At 39.8% G+C, this 22,470-nt stretch overlaps 1 protein-coding gene across 4 annotated transcripts in view; it reads right to left on the bottom strand.

The window, feature by feature from the left end:
* The window catches only part of WNK1 (WNK lysine deficient protein kinase 1), a 98,172-nt gene that overhangs the window by 61,318 nt on the left and 14,384 nt on the right, over positions 1-22,470 (bottom strand). For all 4 annotated transcript variants that reach the window (XM_059472807.1, XM_059472803.1, XM_059472804.1 and 1 more), the window contains exons 2-3: positions 4,639-4,811; positions 605-825 (exon numbers count right to left, since the gene is read on the bottom strand). In XM_059472807.1, the coding sequence (XP_059328790.1) occupies positions 605-825; positions 4,639-4,811 (394 nt within the window). The remainder of the gene's footprint in view (positions 1-604; positions 826-4,638; positions 4,812-22,470) is intronic.

The raw sequence follows: 22,470 nt of genomic DNA, 5'->3' as shown, positions 1-22,470 counted from the left end.
GAGTTATGAACGGATACACAGGGACAGAGCCAGAATAAAGCACTATTTCCCAATGCACCCTCCTAACTCACACAAATCCACATTCTACAGACTCCCTGAGTAAGGTGTTATACCACAGTCTGTGTTATTATTTAAATATAATATTGACTTTCTTTGGTATTCCTCAGTTTCTGATACATAAACCCCTGGTCACAATGAAAAAAAATTTGGCCATATGAACTAATGCTACACTAAATATCAAAATGTTGTTTGGTCACCAAAATGCATTTGTACATTTCTTGAAGCAGCATCACATCAAAGGTAAGATTTTTATGTAGTGAAGAGTGGTTTTATCAGCAATGTTGCACTAGATTGTTGGGCAGGACAAGAACTCTATATTCTGAATTAGCTAATGTTATATAAATAACAAAAGGACAACCAAAATTTCAACATGTCTTGGCATTAGGAACACAGAATGATCTCAGCAAGCAAGAGACAAAGCCTACATATTTTCAGGCTTTGACCATGTATTTTTGTAAGCATGTTTTCTAGGAAAGTTCTTAAAACACTCAAGTCTCCAAAGAGGTAGACTGGCTCAGCAGCCTCCAAAACAGGACAGGCTTACCTATCACACTTTTGGCAAAAGAAGCTCGTTTCAGGGTTGCCAGACCAAGGTCTCCAATCTTGACTGATCCAGTGGGGCCAGTAATGAAGATGTTGTCACATTTTAAGTCTCTATGAATGATGGGAGGAGTACGTGTGTGCAGGAATTGTAAGCCTTTCAGTATCTGACGGCACCAGCTTCGTAGCACTTTAATTTTCATCACTTTAAATCTTTTCAAATACCTAATGAAAAAAGTAGCAATAGGTTAAACAGATTCTGCTAACAAACAGTAGATTAAATGGTACCATTTGCTGTTTGGAAGCAAAGAAACAGCAATTAAAGACATGCATAAATTTAAACTTCTATTTTAAAATCCACCTGAGCATTTCATTACTTCAGAGGAGCTAAAGATGGCTCCCCTCTACAAAACCTATCCCCTTTCTTCTAGCCAGCAGACTATAATGATGAAACAAAAATGTGAAAGCTTGGTGTACATAGCTGATAACACCTCTACACAGAAAATCATTCTTCATTAATTAGACAGTTGGATTGCTAAATTTCAAGGCACTGCTTCAATGACAAATAACTCAAGACTCATTAATTACAGTTCTTCACCTATTTAACTTCTCCAACACTTACAACCTCTACCTTGATTAATTATAACAAGGTGGGAAGGTGGGTCACTAGATCCAAAATGTTAATAACCAACAAAGTACAGAGCTGTGGAAAACTGCAAGAACTCTGAAATCAAATCATTTGTCTCTCATTTACAAGAGTAACCAAGCACTCTGTTCAAGGTTTCCACATTACATTTTACATCTGCTTCAAATTTACCCTGTGGAGTTAGCAAGATAATTAGAAATTCTTAGAGATGCCCTCCCTGGTGCAGGACAGGGTTTGATCACCTGAATCCAACTGGTACTATGGACAGATGGAAACAGGGCAGAGAAATCTTTAAAAAGGCTCAGTCAAATAACTGAGGTGGAAGAGTTCATACATAAGTCTGTATTCCTTTTGCAGATAGGATGTAATCCAACCTTAACTGTTCTATCTTTGCCACTCCTTGAAACCCCATGTAGGAAGAGTCAAATTTCATACCAAAAATATTTTTCAATGAGCATGAAAGACTAACATCTTATTCTGTTACTTAACTTCAGCAGATTAGAGATGCCACAAGGTGAATAACCTCTGACAGTTTTCAAGTGCTTTCCAGCAGGGTTTTCTCCCAACCTCTATTTGGGTAACACAATTTGAAGTGAAGAGCTGTTCTATTCCTTCTGAAAAAGTACAGGCCAGACTGCATGTAGAGAAAGGACCTAGCATGCTCTGTAGAGCAAGGACTTTATTCTTGTTCGGTCAGAGTCTCAGATAAAGATCAGTTTCACACTACACAAAGACTGCTAGTAAATTCTGTGACCAGCATGGAGTCTAGCCACTGCAATCTTAAAACTAAAAGCAAGTTGTGTTCAATTATTCCATGGTAGTGGTCAGTCTCTTATGCAGATTCACTTAACTAGGAGATACAGTCCCGATGAAATCAATCGGCTCCAACACAGAAATGCAGTGTATTCATCCCTTTTACTTTAATTTCTCCAGTTCAAAACAAGATCTGGAAAATCAAGTTGCTAGCAATGATCCTGCTGTGAAAATAAGTCTGTAAAAGCAATTGAGTCAGTTCCAGAGGAAATCAGGTGTCAGAATGTAAAGGAAAGCAGGGAAAAAGCCAAGCCAAGGAAGGAGACAAACTGAAGGAGGTTCTGAATCGCATCAGCGACCACTTGAATTCCTGCTATTGACACAACCCTCATTCATCTCTCTTGAGCCTGTTCCAAAGATCACATGGTAGGGGCACTTCAGTTCAGCATCTGGAATCCCTAATTACATTCTTGGTTACAAATATGCTAGTCCACTGCCAGCTTTTCACTGTTAAAGGACCTGGATCCAACCACCACCCAACACTGTGCAGTGTGGCTGTCACTGTCCCATAACGTTAAGTGAATTAAGTCACATGTCCCTTTGTGCAGAAAACAATTTAAAAATGGAAGCACATACAAATACACAAAAATAGACAAGCCTTCTAGGCAGTATGTTTTCACTTTTCCTACTATCATAGAAGAACTTGGGCTTGAAGAGACCTTGGGAGGTTTCCAGTCTAAGTTTCTGTAATTACAATTACACAGAGTTGAAGGAGCTATAGGAATCCTTACTAAAATAAAACATGAGAAAATTTCCTTTAAGACACCACCATATTTGTATTCTGTTCACTTTTTTACATCAAGTGACAAGAATGTCTATGTCCCAAGTACCAAAAGAAGAAAGCATCACTTTTATCAAATGCAGGTAAGGTAAACATTGAAAAAAGATATGGAAGTAATATGTCAAATATATGCAAACACAAGTGTACAGTGTAAATCCAGGAAAATGCCACAAGCGCATGAAGTACTTAATTAAGGCACACCTGAAATCTCCCATACAGTTCACACCTCAAGTCTCAAGCAAAGTGGACTAGAATAAACTAAATCCCAGTTATAACACCAGCTGTACAAGAGTAGAGAAAAACTCTAGCCAGAACTCTAAAGTTTAAAGGATTCTCAATTAAAGAGCCTATTACTTTTCTCTGGATTAAATAAAAAGACTTTCTTATTTCAAGATAGAAAATAATCCTACAGACAGAAAATCTGGGCTATTTCTTCCTACCAACAGCCTACATTATAATTGTCTATTATTACTTCTTCATCTTGCTTATGATACCATGTAAACCAATCCAAATATTAAAATCTGTGAGAGGGATAAAGGAGTAAAAAAGGAAGAAAAAAATTTAGCACTACCATTTAGCAGAAAATTAGGTAAACTTTATTTAAAGGCATCAGTACAGAGGTGCAAAACCATTAACTTATTACTTGTCTGAAAACAGCACATTAAGCAGCACATCTGTTATTTTACCTGAAATATCTTAACCTGAGAAATGTCTCCACTGAACACACACCTAAAGAATGTTGTTGCATCCTTAGCCATCCAGTACTATTTCAAGAGACAAACACTTCGCTGTAACTGCAGCCCAGACTCCCAGAGAGCCATTTTTCTTCTTAAGAATGTCCATTTGTAGCTATCAATAAGCATGGTAAAAAACACAAGACATTCACAGGCTATTTCAGCCAAAGGCAAACTGTTTCCAGCTCCTGCAGCCTGCTTACACATGTAGGGTGTGAATGCCTCTCCAAGAGTGAAATGGGCACTGAACAAAGTGAGAGATGCAGAGCCCCTTTATTGCAGAGCTGGCAGCGTTACCCCAGCAGAGGGATGGTGGCTGGAGCTCAGAACCCCTTTATTGCAGAGCTGGCAGCGTTACCCCAGCAGAGGGATGGTGGCTGGAGCTCAGAACCCCTTTATTGCAGAGCTGGCAGCGTTACCCCAGCAGAGGGATGGTGGCTGGAGCTCAGGACAGGCTCCCATCGGGGCAGAGAGCAGAGCCCCACGAGCCCCATGCACCACTAGAGACCCTCACAGCAGCTGCAGCCCCAGCACTCTGCCTTTAACTCAGCCTTCAGCACACCACGAGGTGCACTCGGCTGCCTCACAGGCCCAAACTGCAGGATTTTTATCTGAAGCTTCAGCAAGTTTCAGATAAACCAATAGGTGGTGAATTTTTTCTTTTTTACATGTTATTTGTATTGTGGTAACAGCCAAAACCTCCCAAAAGAGGTGAATTAATTTGAGCTTTGAACTTTATGAACTGGCTCATCCTAAATAGAAAGCAGCTGGAGAAAAAAAAACAAAGAAATTCTGAGAAGTGAAAATTAAGTATTGCCCTCCTGAGCTCTTAAAATCCAAAAATCTTGTGCACGTGTTTAATGGGACATCACAAGCTTGCTAACTTAAAAGATGTTCTACCATGCCCTGCAATGCTAGTAATGCTCCTCTTAAACAAGAATGTTCCTACAGGAGGTTATCCCTCAGCGGAAGGGCTCTGTTCTCATCTAAATTTCTCCTACTTCTAGTGCTCTAGTGTTGTGCTAATGAAACTGAAATGCTGTGACTTGTCTGAATTTACTTACGTTTTTAATGTTCCAGACGTCATGAGTTCTGTCACAAGAACAATACACTTTTTTCCTTTGACTGTAGACTCCCAGGAATCATAGAACCTGACAATATTGGGGTGCTGAAGCCCTTTCAGCATCCCAGCTTCCTCTTTGAATCTTTGTCGCTCTGACTTGGACAGCTTCCGATCCTAATGAAAAAGAAAAGGTGCATCAGAAAGTTTTGCTTGATTTTTTTATTGAGGGGCAGCAACTTGAAAACAGTTAGGTACACACAAGAATCACGTCTTAAATGCCATTTGGTTTGCAATTTCCTTTAAATATTCTGTTTTGAACACATTTTATTACAGTCTATAATATATTGCTTTTTATAATTATAGTGCTCTCAGGGTTAAGAGCTGCACGGCTGCAGATTAACTCCTCTTTCTGCTTTCTCTTGCTTTACTACTCCTAATAAATTTAGCTGTTGCCTGACTTGGGGTGAAAAGGGGATATAATGTCTTGAACACTTGAATGTTTGAGAATGAAATCAGATCATTTAACCCCCCTCATGTTGTACATTGCAATAACTTTTCATTATTCCTAGATGTCTGCTCAGACCACTGGTTAACAGATGGGATTAGCCACCCATAGAGGGGTTAAGCATTAAACCTCTGTTAACATCCAGTATGTTCCTGTAGCTGTAGACCATCAAGTGAATGAATTGGATTTTCTTTGATTAAATGCAGAACCTCATGATTGAGCAAGTTTCCTGAAATCGCATGTCAACAAAACCAAAAAGTTACTTTTGTAACTCCCAGTAGAGACAGAAAGCCATCTTTTGGCCAGAGGCAGAACACAAAACAGCATTCCTGGGCTGCTGTGCTGCAGCTGGCTGGCAGCTATGACCAGGACTTGGAGCAGCTATTACCTGAATGAGCAGCACATCTCAAAGAGAAGACGTCTCCTTGTACCATGCAGTGTTCTCAGTTTACCAAAGCATGACCATTGCACTGCTCACACCAGTCTGACTGACTGGCACAAACTGGATCCATATGCAGTTTGCATTAAAAAACCCAAATATTTCAGGATGTACTTATAGCCAAGAATTTCAGAAGCATTGTTTCTAAGTTATTTAGCAATAACTGAAGACCTATTTGTCAGATCTGAGTAATAATTTTAAGTCACTTGATTTCACATTGTCTTTTCCATTAAAAGGAGGCAGTAAAAACACGCAGGATTTACTTATACTCCCATTGTGCTCCAGACAGTAATTCCTCTTCCTTTGTTTACAGGTCATATGTTTTCTCAATATAATTCAGCCATGTAATATCTAAACCATCCTACATTCACTAAGACCATCAACTTTTTCTAAAAGGTTCACAGAGTATCTTCAGGCGTGGACAAACTTCTTTTTCAGGTGAAGCTCCAATTTTCAGAAGTATACAATTTCCCTGGGTAAAAGTCTGAAAACAGGTTTGAAATCACCTCAGGGATCAGTTTCCTATTGGTGCCTAGAATGTTACTCATCCTTACAATTCTCAGGAAAATGCAAAATCCTTATGTATGACTAATTTAATCCACAGACATCAAAAATCATTCAATCCTACAACTACTTCCCTCTGCAGAAATCAGCATTACCACCTCTTCCCATTCTTTCATAAGCATATTTGCACAAGTTTTGATGTGACATTTGAAGGAACATTCCACCAACAATTGAGCATCCATGTCTGTTTAGGTGTTGCAGGAGCTTTTACATGTAATTAGTACTGTCATTTGAGGTGCCTTACCCCTCTAATAGCCTTCCTTTCACTACAATGAACAAGGCAGCACAAGTTCTGGTGCAAATTTCGATTTTAACAAATTCAAACTGCTGAGACAGAAAAGCAGTAAGCTGCAAGAGGTACAGCTGACCACACACACATGCACCAGTGCTTCAAACAACACAATCACAGCATCATCTTTCTTATAGAAAAATAAAGCAGTATTCTCAGCCTCTGCTCTTGACCCTCATAATTCACTTTTCTAAGCCACTGTACTTTGCTGTAAATTCAGCTACTGTATATGGTCATTATACAAAGAAGGCTGCAATAATTACTTTTCTATCACTTTTAAATAGTGAATGTGAAAACCTGCATTCATTTTTGTCCAAATCCAAGATTTTTGATACACATTTGGATTACATTTCCTTTATTGGGTGCATACTAACAAGTTATCTACCACAAACACTGTTAACCAGTTTTAGACCTACATTTAATATCAAGTCAAGGCTATTTCATTTCAGTCTCATTTTAACCCACATAACCCAATCTCCCTTCAGGGCTTTATTCAGTTTTCCCTGCCCCTGTACTACTGTCCCCAAACAGAAACTACCAAGTGCTAATCACCCTTATCAATGAACAGAGTCCTAAGAGGCACTCACTCCCCTTTGGACTCATTTCTCTCCCTGCTCACATCCATGGCAGCATCATGTTCCTGCAAACACAGCTGTGACGTCCAGCACAGACACTCAACACTTCAGTGCTGGCATTAAAACCCCACCAAGACCATGCAATAGTCTGAGTAAAACAACACTGCTTTGAAAGTCACAGTGCCCCAGTGATCTGGGACAAGTCTGGACAAAGCACAGGCCAAAAACTTTCACCCAGGAACACAGCTATGTTTTTGCAACCAAGGAAACCCTGCACCCTTCAGTACATAACTGCAGCAGCAAAAGGGAACATTAAACAGAGCTGGAAGAAAAAGACAGAGAGGCCACTTGTTCCCTAAGCCCAGCAGTGCATACTACCTTTTACTGCCCTCATTTCCTTGGACACACAACCCACACCCTCAACTGTAACAGGTTTTTATATTCTTCTCCTAAAGGAACACTAATGCTAGGTTACAGAACGCTGCCAATATACTTTAAAAGAACCCACAACCCAAACATTGAGGAAAATACTGAGTCTCCTGTACAATTATACCAACAAAGTCTGTATACACAATGACTGGTTTTAGCTGTACATATTACATTCTAATGGAACTTGCAAACAGTTGGCCTGTATGCCAACATACAATTTAAAATGACAAGTCCATTTTCAAAACCTGAGTAATTAAAAATATTAGACAGCAAGATCTCCCAGGCTGCATAGACACAGACTAAAATAGAGCCTATTCCAAATGCATGTTGGCATCCATTGAGTTATTAGCATGGGCAAAAGTGACAACTTCATCTCATGCTTGTTCTTGTACAAAAAATGCAACTTAAGCAGCTGCAGCTACTAAAATATTGAAATAATCAAGTAAAATAGAGCACTGTATGTAATTTGGGAGACTGAGCTGTTACCAGCCATGTTAGGTATAAATAGCTCAGGAAAAGCAGGGGAATGAGAGTATCTTGGCATCACATGGAATCCAGAAAGTAGCTGTACAGCATACTGGGGCAGAGAGAAAGAAGCCATCACCACTTAGTGAAAATTAAAAAGAGTGTTTTGTGCTTTCTTTTGGGAAGGGAACAGTTTCCACCACCCTCAGTTACAGCTGCATACTCCAAAAGACTCAAGCCCAGATGTGTTTTCCCACCAAGGCAGCTCCTGGGGGCAGCACTCAGGATCCATCGTGGCCTCTGAGCAGGAACCTGCAGAACTGCAGGACCCTCAGCTGGATCTCCACTTCTAAAGATGTAATGAAATCTGTGGCCTCTCACCCAAAATATGCCCTCCTTTTGCTTAAATTATTGCAAGTGTGAATCAGATAAGCAGATTTATCCCCTGCAGCCTTTTTCCTATAATTCATGGTCTTAATATGTACATAGATGGACCATTTCCACACGTATTTGTTGTTTTCATGTGAAAGCAGAAATATAGGTTTCACAGATTAACATTCCAGTTTCACCAAGTACAAGATCGGTTAGACAGTTTTAATGGTTTTTGTTGATTTTTAGTTTTTTTTTTTTTAATCAAACAGCCAAAAACTAAAAGTAGAAGAAGGACTCACAAGTAGCTTTCCATAAGCCTAGGAAACTTAAACAATTTTATAAAGAAGCCAGCACTTTAGAACAGTTAGTAATACACAGCCTGATATCCTATCCTTCAAGGACCAAATCATTTTGGAATTCCCACTGATAAAATTTAAAAATGGACATACTCTCTCCTTTCTTGTTCTTTTTTTACCATAAGCAACCTGAGGCAGACAAGACAAAGTCCTAAATCTAGAAGTTAGCAAATCACATTCTTGTAGTAGCTCAGCTGGCACATGCTGAGCAGATATAGCCCAAATATTTTTAAAAATATACAAAGCTGTCCAACTATAGCAGAGCTTGCTTTCTAAAATGGATTTAACTACCTTATAAAATAGACAGCATTGTTCCTCCTAAACTGATAGCTTCCCTGGAGGACCTAAGTGTCACATCCCAATCACTGGGCTGCCCTTTGAACAAACTGAAACAGATGCATCAAGCCTACTCTGTTCATTTCATTCATTCCTTTCCACCTACATTAAGTTGTTTTGACAAGCCAAGACACACAGCAAGGCGTCCCAGCACGTGATTTGTGGTTCTGCAGTGCCAGGGGCCTGAAAGGAGACGAGCAGCAAATGAAACGATTGTTCAGCTCAGAGGATTCAATAAGCTTTTTCTTGGCTGTTTCCACTTACCCAAGTCCTTCCCATCAGATTTGTTTTGGTCAGGAAAGAGCTATCAGAGGTGTTTACATTTTTCAATGTAAAACAGGGATCTTGGGCATTCATGAGAAACCAGGTACAGGTTTACTCTTCCACTCATTTCCTTCATGTACAGCAGCATGAATTACATGCAGTATTGCTACTACCCTCTTTCTACCCCTGTACCTACATGCTTTATGTAAATAAAAAACAAACCAACCCAAAACAACTCCTTTCCCCTCCTAAGATTAGCTATTCTACCAAGCCAGTAAGCAAAAAATGCCTATAGTCCTCTGGTGGTTTGTTTCAGCCAAGACTTACAATCTATTCAGCATCCTTAATAAGGAAAAAAAAAATACATTTCTAGCACCTAAATTAAATTTCCACTGGGAGATTCACACAGTCACTGAGCCTATGGAGTAATTTCCCATGTATTTTCCTTTCTACTGTCCACAGACAGAGTTCTGACTTCTGTCCTGTTCACATGAGGACAAGAAATGACAAGAAATGCCACATCTGCAGAGCACATCCCAGTGCCCAGAGCAGTCACAGAAGCCAGCCCAGACAGCAGAGGAGCCTCCTCAGCCAGGCACTGCACTCTGCTCACATCCCTTGATCTCTGAATTCAGCCAGCCCAAGCTCAAGCAAGGCTCCCACTGTTTTTACTGACACCAAGAGGCCTCAGCTGAAGTCTGGGACAATTCAGCTGGCATTAAACAGACACAGTTTTGCACTGGTGGCACACTGCACCTCACCCTCACACACTACAGGATACCAAGCAAGTGGCCACCAAGAGAAATACTCTACATGACAGGAACTACTCCTGCTATACATCCTCCAAGGTGATTTTCCATCCTTAACATGAAGGACAATTTACATCACTCAAGTGCTGGGGAACCTTCATGCACAGCAGAATAAACCAGACTCAGAAAACTTCCCATGATCTCCACCTACAAATAAGCAGACTCATAAGCAATATAGGTCAACTTTAAACTGTTTGGGTTTTGGTTTTCAAAAAAAAAAACCAAACTCAGTAGATGAGCTGTTACACAATTTAGAACTCTTCCATCTTCCACAAATATTAGGAAGATAAGCAGTAAACAGAGAAAGACTGGATATTTCATATACTACAGGTTTTACTAGGTTTCTGCATATTCTACCACTAGATCCAGAAATGATACACAGTGCAGGGACAGTTGTTTTGCAGGGAGGGTTAACTAGACTACAGCAACAGTATGTAGTTTCCATCCAGACATGCAGTAGAAAAATTAGCAGCAATGAACTGTCTTCAAGTGATGTGATCTGTAAATGTACAGCCATGAGAGACTTCAAAGTGCTGCTGAATTATACATAGTCTGAATCACAGGCAAGGTGAATTATCTATCTCTGCTGGGGTTACACTGAGCAGCACTTTGTCAGGCATTCAAATGTCTGAAAATCTGAGTGAAGACACTGCAGCTCCCAGCCTATTATTTGGAGGAATTAGTAGCATACAGAACAGACAAATGTTCTTCTGTGTGCATTTCTGCAGCATATGAGAAAGGCTTTGCAAGCCTTTAAGCAAGGTTAATGAGGGGTCATCAGAGGAGAAGCTAGCAAGACTGTGTTCTGATATTCAGCACTGTTAATGGAACTGAGGCTTTGTGGGCTGCAGTGTTCTCATCCTGAAAAAATCTAGCAGTTAAGAGGAAAAAAGAGCACAGTAACCACTGAGCTAGATTAACAAAATATCAACAAAGAGTCCACTGAGCTTAAAAATCACCCAGCATCACACAGTTGGTGCCTAGAAATGGAAGTCTCAGTGCACAAGCACTGCATCTACTTCTCTGCGTCAACACATAAACCACTTAATACTTTCCAGCATTAAAGACTAGGTAGAGAGATAAAAGGGAAGGGACTCTTCAAAATGCATCCCTGCACAGCAACAGACAAAAAAAACTGATCAAAGATCTGCACAGATCCTTCCATCACTCTACTGTCTACAAACCACTGAACGCAAAAAACTGGTTAAACAGAGCTGAGCAGCTGCTGTTCCAAAAGTACATATCCAAGGTAAAAAACACCCCAGCCACTCCTCATAAGGCTCGTGCTCTGGAGCCCCTGCCAGCTCTGCTGCTCTTCATGACATGCTCCAGCACCTCACTGCTCTTCTCTTGGTGAGGCACAGAACTTCCCAGGCACTTTCCTGCTCTCCTTCGTTTAAAGAGGGAAGACAAAACTTCTGACAGGTAGCAAAATACTATGCAAGGCCAAGGTAATGCTTATTGAAAGAATTATTTCACCTTGCTCCTTGGCAAGTCTCCACAAGAAGAATCAGTTTTATATAAGCTACAGACAATCCTCATGAAGCATGGAAATAACCTGAAGAAAGATAACACTGAATGTAAAATATATATCTAGCACAATAGAAGAGAATAGGCTTGAAACAGTTACACATTTTAAGGTTCCTGATTAAAGGTAAATATTTGCTGTAGCTTTCCTCTTACATACGGTATTAAAAAACACTTAAAGTTTCAGGAAAGTACACAAGTAGTCAACCTAAGACATTGAGGGATTATTCCCATTGTTTGTCAGTTTCTTGGTGAAAAGCACCTGCTTTCTAAATTTTTCACCAATGGTTACGTGGAAGGCAAAGGAAAATGGGTAATTTATTTGATAATTCTCTTCTCTCTGCTGGCATTTCAATGCACTACAATAGTAACTAAGTAGAAAATTCATTGGAAGATGAAGTAATTTGTTAAAAACACAAAAATTACAAGTGCTTCTTGTCCTTTCCTTTAGAATTGTTGCAGTTGAGTGATACAGCAAATGTACACAACTTTACTTATGCCGCTCAAATGTTAGAAACTATGAAACAAATTATACATCATCTGACAGATAACTGATGGTAGGAGGAGGGAAAGGAGGGAAATGAAACCCGAAATAATCAAACAAAAGGAGGACAGAAGTCTTCATCAGCCACCAATTCAGTCTGAGTAAGTCAATTATACATATCCTGAAGGAACTTGTACTTCATCTTTGTCTCAACACTGAAGGGGAAATATCTGCAAACTCCAGCCCACATATGTGACCAAAAGATTCCAGCACCACTCCCCATTTTATCCTGTGATTGTCTCAGTTTTGATGAAGCTGTGACTCACCACCACAGGCCAAGGGGGCAGAACACCAAGAATTCTGTTCCTCTGTGCTCACTTTCCTGCTTTTACATTTCCAGTAGCCCCTGTGCCACCAGTAGCAGTAGCAGCATCTAAGACACCTGGTGGCAGTAATGTCATGGACTTTTGACCTATGCTTGAAGAGACATCCTCAGCAACAATCTCCTGGGAACAGAAAAGGATCAGAGCTGATTCTCTGCCTGCTCGCACCGAGTTCTGGCATGGTTGCAAATACAATCTCCATCACAAACACAACAGCAGAAAAACACTAACAGTAGATGAGAACGTTTCTTCTTTATATAAGGTCACCAGAGTCTTGCAAGTACACTTCCCAATAACAAAGTTTATCTTTGTTACAGCAGCAGTGTGGGGATTTTTCTTTTCAGCAATGCCAAAGGTGACCACACTGCTGGGATATTGCACTTGGATGCCATTTGCAGGATTAGATGGAAGGCTCATGGCCAGTGCTCACCAGAGGCAGAGAGGTGCAAACACACAGCTTCCAAAAACTCAGCCAGTATAGATTTTTAAGTTACTCCTAAAAGTTTAAGAAGCATTCATAATTTGTACAAAGTCTCTATTGGATGATTGCTTTCCAGATCTGTGTTATATGTGAATATACACATTAACATCTGTACTGCTCCTCTCCCAGTCTCTCACATCAGCAGCACCATCCTTAGGTAAAACAAGTTGGCTCAACTCAAACCTGAGCCAAATACCCCTTCCAAAGAAAACAATGACTGAGCTGTACATCATCTAATCAGAGTACATTAAATACCATACTCTTATTTTACCAAACCAATTACATATTTTCCTTTGCTTGCCACAAAATCAGAAAGCAAAAAAAATTTAAACAGCAGATATGAAATCTAAAGCTTAGACATGACCTCTTCTGGAATGTTCCAGGTCCTCAAGAATCTGGACTAAGAATGGCAAGCAACTGTTTAGGCTTCAGTCATTTCTATTCTAGGGTTGCTCTAGGCAGCATTTGTGTTTCCTTACGTAGAAGTCTTGAGGGGAAAAAAAAAAAGATGGCTAAAAGATTAATTCAATTTATCCATTCTGAGAGGCTGAACATTAAGGGACAGTAATAAAAATGCTAGGCTATACAAAAATAATCAGTAAAAGAACAGAGAGCTCATCTGTTTACTTGGAATTTTAAATTGTTATTTGATCCATGGAAGATAAATGGATAGGTTTGCTTTCTGATAGCAGTTCTCAACAAGGCTTATGTTTATTACATACAGCTTATTAGAGAACTGAAGTGTTGGCTGAACTGAATCCTTGATGAGCTATTAACCAGCTGGACCATCAAGTCACTTGGCTCAGATGCCTCATTAAAAGTTTCAAAGTGTGTGTCAGCTCACATTTTGCACTGAACTGATGGTTTTATCAGTGAGAAGTTACATCAAATCACCTCAGTTTTATTTTACTATGAAAACCCAGTTCTCCACTCAGGGGTGACAATCCTTCAGTAAAAAATGCCTTCTCTACAGTTCATTCTGGTGACCTCACAGATTTATTAATTCAATGCATTAGAAGTGCAATTGTAGTTTTATTGTTTTATGTATTTCTGTATGGCTCAGAGTCCTTTCATGAGTAGCTCCATGTCTAAAACATTAGGGTAAACCCTTCACTGCTTCAATTTAGAAAATCAAACACATATTACAATTCGTCATCTCATATTCTTCACAAAGCTAGTGGCAAACAGGAGAAGGTAGCTACAGCCACTTTTCAGCATGCTGGAAAGTTGCATCAATATGCTGGCTGGAAAACACCCAGGAGTATCAAGATGACTGCAAGAATTCACTAATAACGAGCACAGTAAGGGTTCAGAAGAACTAGCAATGTTCTGGGGCCTCTGAGCAGCTCCCTTCCAAAGATCTCAGCATAAAGCCCAGAGACAAGTATCAGATCAGCCTTCCCTGGCTCCACACTCCTCCAGCTGTAAACCAAACTCTCATCAGCCTACAGTACACATTGGCTTTAACACTGCTATACACACTGTGTTTGCAGCCTGCTTACCCTACAACAGTTGCTCTTCCCAGCTTCCCTCCTTTTCCTGCAAACACATCCAAAAAAGTACTTTATTTAATTTACAAAACTGTGGATTACTATCAGTTATGACAGGATGACATATGAAGTGTAGGCCAAGTACTCGTAGCCAAGAGAAAATCCTTACAACAATCACCAAAAACTCCATGCCAGACATCTCTCATTCAGAGACAGATCTCTCATTCAGAGATCCTTCAGGGATCCAAGAAAAAAACCACAAATAACGTGGTGTTCTGCATGTTCTTGCAAAACAGAAGAAATCAAAAAGGGATCTCCTGTAGGGAAAGACTAAAGAGATCCAGAAACAATGAGTTTAAAGGGGTGACCAAAATTTGTCCTAGATGAGAACTCAGACATACTTCCCATAAATACCAGTATTAGCAGCAGCATTTCACAAACAAAGTCCTAAAACACACTGGGGAAGCACCTGTGATCTCCAGAATGCCCATCTTCACCTCAGGGTTCTCATAAAGGGAAGCATTAATAACTCTTCCATGCTTACCCAAAAGGTTGACTTATGAAATCAGTTTCTTGCATCACTTGCATGTTTACTACAGAGTTCCACAATAACACCATATACATCAGAGACACTCCACCAGGGCTGCCTCTAAAAAATTACTCAAAGTCACAAATATTGCAGACAGTACCAAATGAACCACTAATATTTTAATTTACTGATATGTAAATTTAAAAATATCATTATCTTTCACAGAGCAAGGAATTTGAGTAGAGTTGAGTCAGGAGAGAGACAACACTCCAATTTTTAACAGTGAATAGTGGTAGGATGAACAACTAAGTAAACTGGCATGATGAAGCATACCCTGCATCCAGAAGCTTAACTTGCTTTGCAATTCAATCCTGAACGATTTTAAAAGACATTAAAATATAAGAGAAAACAAGGTGTAATTGAAATGCAGTTGAAGGGATCACTCAGCTCCTATTATCTAATGAAATACAGGATACAATACGTAAAAACAGCCAGGCTTTTGCTGTGTTCTGAATGGAAGTAATAACATGCACAGCTTGGACACAGAAGTACTATTTTTACACAGGATGAAAGGGAAAAAAAATCCACACAAATCCTTGAAGTGTTGGATTGGCCTGCAAGAAAAGCCACTGGCAACTAAAATTCAATGTTGTCAAACAGGTGAGATCAAAGCATCAAGAGAGTAATCCTGAAAGGGAGACAAAACACACAGCTAGGAAAAAGCACTAGATAAAGTTTAAGATGAACAGATGAAGTTTAAGACTTCTTTTCCCTTTGGATTTGGGAACTACACACACAGTATTCCCACTGGCAAGGCTATCCCGTATTAATCCAAGCATTTTTTCCAAAGAACACTACTGGGAATATCCCACACTGCCAGAAGACCAACCATGACCTAGAAGGCCTCAGATACTCAACATGTTATCTATGAATCAGCTATTCAAAATGCCACAGCTTATCCAAAAAGTCTGTTTCTCATTACATTGTGCTTTAGTCACATACTGTCTGTCCTTGGTCTGGTGCCACTTCATTTCAATTGTTTGAACAGGAACACTGGAAGGAATTTCTTGAAGACAAACTATAATGCCTGTGCATGCCATGGTTCAAGGGGCCTGCCTTAAATGGGTCATCACAACCTGCAAACAGGCTTCTTTGTTTTCAATTTACCTCCTACTTTGTCCTACTGAAGAATTCTACATGCAGTTCAGAATTCAGTTTAATTGTAAACTAAAGCGCTTTATCCAAAAAACCACCTTCAAAATATTCAAACAATGTATCCATACAGTGAAATATCTAATATTCTGTACATCTTATACAAAAACTAGCAACTAGTGATCATGTTTAACATTGAACAAGCTCCCTTAGACAAAAAGCTATATGAAAATGTTTTTAGTAAAATGGCTCTGAGACACAATCCATGTGTTCAGGCAGTATGCACACACAAAAAGCTATGGAAGCTGGAATTAAAGGGAAGCAGTTTGTGAGAAAAGCTGCTCTGGTACTGCATCCCTTCTTTCAATGGCAACAAGTACATTTCTGTGGGGATAGAGTGGCTAAGTGGATTGAAGATAGTCCATATTTCTGTTTAATTTAAATTCCTTGCCCTGCCACACAACCCCAAACAACATCCCAGCAAAACCATTTTAATTAAGCTCAAGACAGTATCATAAAGATAACAGACACTTGGATCTGGTTTGAGCCTGAGTCCACTGAACAGTACTTTAACAAGTACACAGGCCTGCTCTTGCCACAGAGTCAGCCCCCAGTCTGGAGATAACAAAGGCCACACAAACCCCCTTTTTCACAGGCAGAGACAGGACACAGATCTCTGAACAGATGTCTCACACAGCAGCCATATTCATTTTCAGAATAAGAGCCTCCTGTCCAACTCCCAGCAAACAGGATGTGAACAGAGGCACCACAAGTCCACATAAGCAGCACACTGGAAGCACCTGAGAAATAATTCTTTTGCAGTTCTGTTACTACTCCAGCGTTTTCTTCAATTAACTCAAAACCAATCCTAGTGCCAAAACAAACTTTCAAAAAAATTTCTAATGTTTGAATGCTTATTATTAGAGACATTGATGAAAACCTCACCAATTCCTTTTAAAGACTATCAGGTAGCTTCGTAATTGTTTCCTCCTGAAGACCCTATCAATATAAAACGATTTTTCCACAGAATGGCTGTGATCCAAACACAGATCTCAGTACTTTGGAGGGACAGCTGTGTGAAAATCTCTTGAGAGCTCAATTCTAAAGCCTCTTCTCACAGGGGCTTGAAAGGTGGAAGTGTCATTAAGCAGTTTTAAAATCCTCAAAACTTAAGAGCCTTTCTAAGGTAATGTTCTTGCTATTACCACAGGGGGTTTTGTTTATATCTTGTTTCTTAGTCTGGGCCCCTGAAACTGAGTTATTTCAAAGGAAACAGAGGGAAGACAAGGACCTTTTAATCCTTGTTTGCTAATTGTTTAGTAAAAGCAAGGGCCAAATGGAAGAACCTGTGTTTGCAGCACCTCAGAATTATTGGAAAGAGGCTTCAGTAGGCAGCAAATAATATTACAGTACAGAGCAGCAAGTGTTAAAACTCAAAATTTATAATTAACAGCACCATCTTCAATAGAATTGTGAAAGAAGGACAAAAGCAACAAGGAGGAGCTGGATAGATGAATCACAGTCTCAGAGTTACAGTCCTATCTTCAAAGCTGTTAGCAGGCTGAAAAATTTACGAACACGCATCTTCAGAATGAGTTGCAACATATCTGTCCATCAGAAGCAGACATTCCCCTTGTGATTTCACTCTGCAAGTAATAAAATCCAGACTGCTCTGCAAAGGGCTGCAGTTCCCCCCTCGCCTGCTCTTGCCCTGAGCACTCTGCCTACACAGGCTGACAGGGTTTGATGCTATTTTAATCTCTCCTGTGCTTCCAACACACACTGGATCTCACAGATCTTTCTTGTAATTTCCCATTTCAAAGCACACTCTCTCAGAGAGACCTGGTCCATACTCCAGGCACTTTGCTGCAGTTTCCCACAGCCATTTGGTTTGGCTCTGTCTGCAGAGCAAATGAATGCTCAATGGAGACCAAAGTGAGATAGCTGGAGCACACTCACCATCCTGAACTGCTGACTCAGTGCAAATGGCTCCATCTCACAATTAGTCACACATGTGAGGATGTGAGGTGGAAACTGAAATTTATGCCACTATGAACTCTTCTTATCTCAACGACTTCAGTATGCCTGTGCCTAAATAAGGATTTCACAAGAGATCTACTGGCAATCATCAGGCTTGTGGAAACAGGATGCTTTTCCATGACAGGCAGTGGAATGGAATGGTATTGTAGGAACACACTGAAATCTTAAGACCATAGAAGAGATTGTAGCTTCATACCAAAATTATCAGAGTTATACCCAGAATTTCATTTTTAAAATTGAAGATAATACTCAGGCAACCCAGGGGATAACTGCCTTCTCCTGTTATGCCCTCCTGCAACTCCTTCCTTCCAGAACACAATTTCAAGTTTTCACTTCCCAGGAAAGGCAAACAACATGAGACAAAGCACAGACCAGGCTCTGAGCTAATTAAAAAAGAATTCCCATCCAATGTTTTAGACACTAAACACTAAAACAAAACTAAAAGCAGTCAAGTAGTACTCTGATTATAGCTATGTTCAGATTATTAATAGATTTTTGCAGTTTTTTCATTTATATACATTTCTTTGGAGTTTAACTTCCTCTCCTTTTGTACAATCATGACTTCTAGCATAAAAAAAGGGAAAAAATAACACACCACAAACAATTCTCTAACTCAGCCATCTGTGTAACAACACTGTTTGCTGGTAGCTGTTTTACTTAAATCCTGAACATCAAGAGTCCAGTTTAAGGTGAAAAATCCACAAGGCTTTTAAAAGAACAAAGTACAAATAGACAAACTTCTACAGTTTAGAACACATTGGATAAAAAGAATAAAAAAGGATTTTTACCAAATCTGGTAAAAATCAAAGATATATATTCCATTATTTTATACCATTTTCCCCCCTCAGAGCTCATAGGAAAGCAGACATTTTGATTAGGGCATTTGCTTTTAAAATAACACAAAATTCATCTTTCAAGATCTGAATTGACTACAGCCAAAGTAATTTGAGCAGTGTATTTTTACAGATGCTTCCTTATGACAAATTACAACATATTGGTACCAAAGCTGCTTCTCCATATCTGACTGCTGAGATTAACAGCTGCAAAGTCTGCTGCTTGTACAAATAAAGAGGCTGCTGTTCCACAAAAGATTTTCTGCTTGAAAACTTCAATTCCTATTTCTCCAGAGAAACTCACAACATGATGAAGCAAGCCATTTCTGAGGATATTAAAATTTCCTAGCTTAAACAGTTGCAACACAAAAGAGTGAACTGAATTACATTGTACAGCTTTGTACCCTGCATTTCCCATCCTGAGGGGTTGACTGCCACATCCTGTACAAAAGGTAATTATATATTTGTGAAACAAAGCCAACACATTGAGTAAGTTCAACAAACTGCTTCATACAGCATCATACAGATGGTGACACAGATTATTCACAGGTTAGAACATGGATCAAGTCCTCAGAATTTAAAAAAAAAGGTAGTTTCCAAGTAAATCTAATCTAGAAAATGTCACTTCTTTCAAAGTTTTTTCATCTGAAAACTCTACTTGGAAGTATCCCCTCAGCATAGAGACAACACACCTGTCTCAACACTACTTTTAGATCCCTGCTTCACAGCTCTCAAGGGCAAAAAATTTAAGGTGCCAGTGGATGCAATAAAGCAAGCATTTTTCTCTGAAGCACCTGTAACAGCTTGGCTGAAGCTTTTTAAACAGTTAAGCTCAAGACAGACACTTGGCTTGAAAATTTGCAGCCCAGGTAGTGAAGGCACACACCAGCTGGGAACTGAGAGCAGGCCCTTGTGACAGGACTCAATCTGAAGTGGTGCTGCCTCATGTATTAGTCCCATGTGTACCAATAAAGAACTCAAAAGCAGATGACCACTGTGTAAATACAGAGCATTACCAACACACTTCTTCCAAAGACAGCTTGAAAAATTACAGACCATTACAGGGCTGAACTGCAGAATGAACATTAAAGAAAGATGGTAATTTTCATACTTTCAGAAGAAGTAAAGTGAGTATCAACTGATACATTATGCAACTGATGGGTGGTAATGCAACAAAATTCAGTCATATGGAGCTTATCAATAATTTTAACCAACATTTTAGGCATCACCACCAAGTCTCAGACTGAACATTGAAATATTAAATTGTTGCAGCAGGATTTTTGACAGCAACACACAGAGAGTGCAAAAGTAAGCAAGGTGTCACCTCATATCACTTGACCCAAGGAAGTCCCCAGAACAACTTCCTTTTGGCAGCTTCATCTCACTGCATCCAATGCTTGCATTTCCAGTTACTCAGCATGAGAGCACACCCCTCTAATGCTTTTACTGAAAAGACCTAACAGCAGCTATTGCTTCACTTGCAGATCCCTTTCTGAGTGAAAACAGAAAACTACTGATGCACTGAGTTTGCCTTTTCTAAAGACCAACACTCCAAACACAGCATCTAAAATTCCACGTTTTTAAGTACCCTTTAGGACCTCCAGAAGGTGTTTTGCAGCCAAAGCTCCACAGCTGCAACATCCAAACTGGATCCACAATGATCCAGAAAGATAAGTTCACTGCTTAGGAGAAGATGAGGAAACAGCAAGGTGGGAAACTTGACAACACATATGATCTCCTCAACCCTCAGAATCACAGAAAACCACACTTTATGCCTACAACCTATAAGGCATAACAACCTAATGTTATCCCAAATCAGTAATAACTATGGAAAGTGGCTGCAGGGCCTCTACTGAGAAGCCTTGTTAAGTTTACTCAGCATCCCTTTTTCAGGCAAACTGGCATAGTTGTCATGGAATAATCAGATAGTTCCCTAGAGTTAACTTACACCATCATTAGTGCTAGTCAGACACTGAATTAGAAACAGAGTTACAAAGCAGGTAAATCAAGATTCCTCATCCAATCAAACTTTTTTCCATAGATGCTACAACAGGAATAGCTAGGAACACAGAAGTAAACAAAACTCATGACAAGGATTTCAATAGGAAAAGGATAAAAAAAACCAACCAAACAAAAAACCCAAGTGTGATTATTTGGAGTCTCCAAGTTACACCATCACCAGTCATGGTCCTGTTGGGCATGTGGCTGGATACGAGCAATCTCTGTACTACCACCATTCAGGAAGAACTAAAAATCTAACAATGCAACAGCCACAGATGCCTACAATAAAGTGAAACTAAACTGATAAAAAGGGAAATTAATTCAGCTCTGTTTCCCCAATAAGACAGTCAACCCCTCTTATCTTTGATGAATGTGTCCCAGGATGTGCCAAAGTGCACAGCACCACGACCCTTGATCTCTGCTTGACACAAGCCATCATTCAAGGCTCAAGATATTTTGCTGTCCCAGGATGTGTGACAGACTGCTCAAAGCCCACAAAACACAGCCAGGCCCACTGCTGCACTTGCTGCTTTTGGGAGCACACACTGAGGACTCCCAGATTCTCAAACTGCAAACCTGACACCAAACTACAAAATAACCACTCACATGAGGCTCCACATAAAAGACTTCCTAGCTTGCTGTCACCAAAGCAAGAGATCACGTGCCAATATGCAGCTGAAAAAACACCAACATCTATCAGAATATGAACTATTCCAGACAAGTTATTTCATAGAAAGTCAGAGAACAGGGAAAACTGAAGTCCCTCATGATTTTGGAGAAAAAGTCCACAGTTTTTACAAGGTGCATGTTTTCTGTTCCTTGAGTCTAGGCCAATTGTACGGATTCAAACACAAGAGGAGGTTTCCACTGAAGAAAGCACGCGCTTCAAAGGCCACAAAATCCACATTAAAAGTCTCCAACACAGCTTCAGCCTCCCTAACTCCCACTAGACTCTCCAAATCTGTAGAGCTGCAATCACTGGTTTTAGAGTGGCTGCACAGGCTTCTACTGCAGAGGCACTGAATTAATGAATTCAAGCTGGAAACCATTTCTGAAACACAATGTACTGGGAGGCAAAAGTGAGATGTAAGCAGCACCTTAACCAGACAGTGTTTTACCATTTTCTTTTCTTTTTATCTTTTTTTGGTGGGTTGTTTCAAGGGGTTATTTCTTGAAGCCCTGCAGAGACTAGGAACTAGCAGTGTGGTCAATTGTATTTATTGTTCTGTTGTCTAAAAGCATAGACATGAAAAATGTCTTAGCTACCCCTTTGAACAAGAAGGTTTTTCAGAGCAACAGGCAGAATTCCTCTCAAGGTTTGAGAAACAGGTGGTTTCACTAAATCATGGTCAATTTCTCCGTTTGTTTATGGTTTTAAACAGTCTGCAGTTACTGCAAATTTTTGTTTCCTTTCTAATTCAGTTTCAGTCCTATGCAGTCTTCATTAGTCAAGAACTACAATCTTGCTTTACAATAGTTTTCTGCAGAGAAGCTATTTTAAGTTAATGAC

Source organism: Ammospiza nelsoni, chromosome 5, assembly GCF_027579445.1.
Source record: "Ammospiza nelsoni isolate bAmmNel1 chromosome 5, bAmmNel1.pri, whole genome shotgun sequence".
Classification (NCBI taxonomy): Eukaryota; Metazoa; Chordata; class Aves; order Passeriformes; family Passerellidae; genus Ammospiza; species Ammospiza nelsoni.
This window is presented reverse-complemented; position numbering and strand designations above follow the sequence as displayed.